The sequence below is a fragment of the Passer montanus genome, unplaced genomic scaffold, assembly GCF_014805655.1.
Source record: "Passer montanus isolate IOZ18808 unplaced genomic scaffold, ASM1480565v1 scaffold22, whole genome shotgun sequence".
Lineage (NCBI taxonomy): Eukaryota > Metazoa > Chordata > Aves > Passeriformes > Passeridae > Passer > Passer montanus.
This window is the reverse complement of record NW_024366815.1, coordinates 7,455,197-7,460,713: the sequence shown is the minus strand read 5'-3', so window position 1 is coordinate 7,460,713 and position 5,517 is coordinate 7,455,197. Positions and strand designations below refer to the sequence as shown.

The window sequence follows — 5,517 nt, the reverse complement described above, 5'->3', positions numbered from 1 at the left end:
TATGATTCAGGAAGCCGTGAGTTAAGTAATTCTGTCCACTTGTTTGCTAATATCACATGCTATTTCTGAATACCAGGAAAGACACTTGATCTTAATGCTGGCATTGAGATATTCAAGATTACACTGTGTCCTCTGGAAAACAATATGAGCTTCAGTGAGTGAGTCACAAACAAGGTGCACACATTTCCTTCCCTCCCACTCCTTTCAAGCAAGAAAATCATGCCTCACTGTTTATCTTGAATGTTTTAAGACCCAGGTCAAATTTCCCATATGCCAAATAACTCTCAGGTAGTACCAGGAATAAAACAGGCATTTTTTTGGGGGGGTCTTCCACTAACAGCACCAAACATTTCTTTATACCTACCCTTTTTTATTCAGTGATACAAAAAACAGGGAGCTTTGGTAGCTCACATGAATAGACATGCATGTCTTAGACTTTAGTACATTTTCAAGTTTGCCCACCTTTTATGGGCAAAACACTGTGTCCTGACACAGTCTCATGGAGCTTCAACTGCTCCCAGTGAGGGGAGAGGATCCATATCTCAGCTCCCTTCCTGCTCCATCAAAACAGCAGAGGCAGGAGGAGACAGGAGTAAAATGCAGGACCTCAGCATAAAAATAGGCACTGTCATGACAGATTTGATGTGGAATCTTGCAGGACAATGGCAAACAGTGCAGATACCAGCAGCAGGCTCATTTGGTCTAATGAGACTTTTACATAGTCCTTAAATGGGCTCTGAAATTTTGGGGGAATAAAGTTGTCATGCATTGAGTTCCTTTCCAAAAGTGTGTTTGTCATTATTGAGAGTGACTTTGTTTAATTTTCCACATCAGAATAATTACTCAATCTTCATAGATTTTTTGTGAAATTCTCAATTAATTCAATAAGTGAATAAAAAAAACCAAACAACCCCTCTTTTTAAAAGAAATTGCTCTTGAATTTCTCACCATTTTTATACAGTTGAGTGGCTGTCGTTACTGGAAAAAGTCTTGAAGCACTTTAGGTATTTTCAACCAGCGTTACTCTTACAAGAGAACAGCACTAATTCTACCCATCCTTTTCATATAGAATATTCTACTGAGACACAGGTTTTTCTCATTCCTATTATCTCAGCCCTTCTTCAAGCCATGGACAGCTGGAGTGAGGTTTCTTACTCAAGCTTTCTATCTTCCTTCATTCAAACAGATAAACCAGAACTCCTGGCAGTTTGTAAGAGAAGAGTGGAACAGAACTGGAAATGGGTTAGCAGTTACATGCAGGACTGAGGTGTTTGCAAGGTGGGAAACTGGGGCTTGAGCCATGAGCCTGCATCTCCTTCTTCTACCTCTACTTGAAGATTGCCATTTTTATTCTGGAGATGAAAGGTAGATGGGTGGCTGGGGAACATTGTTTTGGATTGTCTCAGACAGATGTCTGTTAGAGTGCCAGGCTCTTGGTTTTTGTTGCCCCTTGAATCCTTCTGTAAGCAACCATACATATTTGCACAGGCCCAGCCTTCATCTAGGTCAGAAGAGAAATAATCCAGCAGGATAGGGGCTCACGTCTGAGGCACTGTACTGCATCACAAATGTATGGAGAAGGTTGAAGACTTTAAAGGTGTTGGAAAACTGAAATGTAAAATATACAAAATATGAAGCAGCAAGCAAACTTTATTTCAATTTTGGTGCTTCTTTTAATAATTTTATTTTCCATGTACATTTTTTTGCAACGGGCAGTTTCACAGTTCAGTAGTCTTCCTTGAGAAGATATTGCAAAGCTGGTATGTTCAGTTATATATATGAAACCCTGCTATGGATGTCTCTGGGTCCCATGTCTTTCTTGACAGGGTAATTATGTGTTAATAGAATATAAAATCTCTGTGTTACTGGTAGATGGGGGAAAAAAACTGTGTAAATATGAGTAATTTATTAATAAACCTTCTTTCTAACTATTTACCTGCTGGTGAAATTTTTAATTAGCTGTTGAAAAGGAATCATAAACCCTTTATGCAAATTGATGGTCCCTTCTGCAAAGTACTGAGTGCCTCACTGTGTCAGTAACCTCAGTGTTCTTGAGGCCACTGCAGGAGCCAGTCCAGAACTAGAAGACAAATTGCAAACCAAAGTTAAAGACTAGCAAAATCACCTGATGGTTTAGCTTCTAGCAACGTTTCCCAGGAATGTAGAAAGGCTGTATACCCATGGGGTTGAACAGCTTTTTCAGAGGTCTTCTCTTTTCTTCATGATAATCTGCCTGATTAATGATGTTACCTCTGGTTTGATACTTTCTATTGGCTCTTCAGGTCTCCAGAACTTCACGACTTTACCCTCAGGGTTAACAAGATACTTCCAGAAATTCCATCGAGGCTCTTTCTTTGAAGAATCTGTAAGGATGAAATCAGATAATTTTAGCGACTTACACCTTGAATTGTCTGCAGGCCCCACTCTGATTCTCTGACTATTTATGCTGAAGTAATGCCACCATACTCTTTGCTAGTAGTCTGGGCATGGATTTACTGATTGCTGGTAATTGTTGATGCTATCTGAAAAATTAGAAGTCAGTGATGCTCCCCCCTTCCTGTGAAACTGTTAAAAGAGTTCCTACTTTTGCTATGCTATACTTCATAGGGAAGAGGACACAAGGGCTGCATATTTATTCAGGGAATCCCTAGTTTTATGTCCGTTTTGGGAAGTTGTACTGGTAAATTACAGCTTAATTGTAGCTGTAATTGAAGTTGTAAGGCTTAATTAAGCTGCTTTCAAAAAAGGCTCCAGTAGATTTTGACTGGAGAACAAGTGTTTGGTTGGGAATGGGGCTGAACCCTAAACAGGTTTTCTTAAGCAATGGATTGAAGTTTGGCACCACACTTGTGCTGCAAGCGGACTAATTTTCCACTAGATGATTGGACAGTGCTGTTGCCATCCTGTTGCTAGTAGTCACAGGCACAAAAGAGTGGCAATAGCATGATGTTCAGCCTTCTGATTGTCAAAACAGCAACATGAGTAAAACAGGTACTTTAATTGAAAATGCACAGGAATTTGATGTGAAACACAGGAATACAGGAAGAGAAAAACTTTATTTCAGAATATTGAAGTACCAAAGGATCTTTCTCCTTCCTGTAGGTGAACAGCATGTCAAATAATAAAATTTGAGTAGAACTTTTTTTCTTTATAGGTATCAATGTTTAACACTGATGGCACTGATATTTAGAATCTGTATCCATCACACAGAGCGGGTTCATTGTGCTTTAGTCTTTTCTATAAAGAACTGAGAAAACCCTCAATAATTCCACATCTGGCAGCTCAGGGCAATAAAGTTACCTGAGGTTTTTACTAGCATGCCTAAGAGGAGGTAGGAGCAAACACAGTTACAATGACAATGGTGGCGACTTAAATGATTCCTCAATAAAAGCAATTTTCAAGTACACAGGAAGTATCTTGGGGGATATAGCATGTAAGAGTTCTGGGAAAGATTTTGTTTAGGTATTGAAACAGTTCTCTGACAAGAGGCACTATGAGAGAGTGAAATCAACTCTGAAGGCAAGGAGATGGAATAAAGGTTTAGGCTCTCTGCTACTTTATTTTCTGGGTAAAATGGTGTGTTAGAAATGGGTTATGTTTAAGCTATTTTTTTTTCATATATCAATATGGTTCAAAACCTGGTCAAAGCTCCAGAAAAATCAGAGAGGCTTTTCAAGTTACCTTTGAGTCTATGAGAACTTTGGCCAAATGAAAGGAGAGAGAATTTAATTTTGCTTGTGAGAATATGACGTTCTAAGTCTGTAAATGTTCACTGTATTCATGCAGGACTTTGCAGGCTAGGTCCTGAAGTTCACATGACAAATTAATACAAATCAGTAGTTATATATAACTAGTATATGTAAATTTGCTTTACAATACAGTTTACATAAAGGTGGACATAGGACCTAGCTAAAAATCTCATCTGCATGTGTTTATATAAAACCTCCTGGTAATTTTACGACTCCCATAGCTACATTTGTGTCCATAAGAAGTCTTTTTAAAAGCAAAAATAATGTACTTTGGAATAGGATTTTGTAGGTGGGAGTTTCTAATGCTAGCATTTCTAGCAAAATGGATGTTTCTAGCTGGGCTGGTCAGACCAGACAGGTTCTGTGAGCAGTGAGGAGAAACTGATGTTTTCAGGACACAATTCTTTAGCCCATATTTTTGATTTCCAAATTGAAATGAGAGTAATTGTACATTAAGTGCCTGTTTCTCTCCATAGTTTATGAAGACTTCAATATTTCCTGACAAAATCATGCAGCCTGGATTCAATGAGAGTACCATGATTACAGGCAGCTTGATACATAAAAGAAAACAGTTACCTATTAGAAATTTAAAGGCGGGATCTGCTTCTGATCCTAGGATCTTGATTTTGTGGAAAACAGGGAATGTTACTCCATAGTTTCCTTTGGCAAAAGATTCTATTTCCTGGCTTGAGCCAGGCTCTGATTCTCCGAACTGGTTGCAGGGAAACGCCAGCACAGTGAAGTGGGAGGGACCAAACTCTCTGTGCAGCTCTTGCAGGGCGATGTAATTTTTGTCTGTGTATTGGCAGTAACTGGCCACGTTTACAACCAAAGTTGCCTTCAGAAAAATAAAGTTAAAATAACTTTAGTTATTGGTTATTAGTTATTTAGTTATTAGCTATTATTTAGTCTAGTAAGGAAAAAGCCTGTAGATTTTGCAGAGATTGCAATTAAATCTTAAAATGACATTTCTCATAATCATGACGGTTCCTGTCGGAAGACTAAACATAATGTGTCTGATCATCATTTCAGCAAACAAATAAAGATGAAAGCAGCTGGAGATATTTACAATCTGTTGTAAAAACATAGTAAATGCATAAACTTAATCTTACAGCTTTGTTTATATATAAGCATTTAAAAAAGCAGATATTTAGGACATGCACTAAAATAATATTTACTAGATAAACTTCCAAAATCCAAACCCGACATTCTTAACTAAGATTAAAATCCACCAATTTGCCTGTTAGGCTGTATTTGACCTGTGCTAAATAATACAATTTATTTTCTTGATTTGTTAGATCTAATACTTGATTCCTGGATCAGGCCTAGATAAAATAAATTTTCTCCAGCTTTCTGTATGAAGAACAGGAATTTAGCACAAAACTCTGCCAAAAACTCTCACAACCAAGAGTTTTATTTACCTAGAAACGTATACATTTTTTGTCAATATGGATTCAAGACAGAAAAAGTGAATTAATAACTTACTTTCCCTCTGTACTTCTCCAGAGAAATAATCCTTCCACGTGAATCCTTGACTTCAAAAGAATAAAAATCTTTGATTTTAGGTTTAAAAAGCCTGAGTTGCAGCAGGCAGAGAATGGTGGTGCACAAAACCATTGACAGGAAGACAACAAAGATCCTGGCTTTGTGCACTGAGTATTTCAGAGGATAACTAGTTGTGAAAGGCTCCATTTTTGAAATCTTTGTGGAGGAGCCTGGGCAGGCCTGGAATGTGAAGGAGGAGCTGAAACATGAGACTCTCAGCTCA

General features: G+C 38.0%; 1 protein-coding gene across 1 annotated transcript; it reads right to left on the bottom strand.

Annotated features, from left to right (window-relative positions):
• Positions 1–1,632: 1,632 nt before the first annotated feature.
• Positions 1,633–5,475, bottom strand: GPX8 (glutathione peroxidase 8 (putative)). Its single transcript, XM_039709904.1, has 3 exons — positions 5,235–5,475; positions 4,326–4,587; positions 1,633–2,363 (listed from the first exon to the last, which is right to left on the bottom strand). The coding sequence occupies exons 1-3, from the start codon at positions 5,439–5,441 to the stop codon at positions 2,200–2,202; spliced, it is 633 nt and encodes a 210-aa protein (XP_039565838.1). The 5' UTR covers positions 5,442–5,475; the 3' UTR covers positions 1,633–2,199.
• Between the last annotated feature and the right edge of the window lie 42 nt (positions 5,476–5,517).

What these genes read in the sequence shown, in the direction of transcription:
- GPX8 (XM_039709904.1), bottom strand. Translation starts at nt 5,441, where the DNA reads ATGGAGCCTTTCACAACTAGTTATCCTCTGAAATACTCAGTGCACAAA. An exon ending in TGGAGAAGTACAGAGGGAAA is followed by an intron (nt 4,588 to 5,234) that starts GTAAGTTATTAA and finishes ATTTTTCTGAAG; the next exon opens with GCAACTTTGGTTGTAAACGT. An exon ending in CGCCTTTAAATTTCTAATAG is followed by an intron (nt 2,364 to 4,325) that starts GTAACTGTTTTC and finishes TCATCCTTACAG; the next exon opens with ATTCTTCAAAGAAAGAGCCT.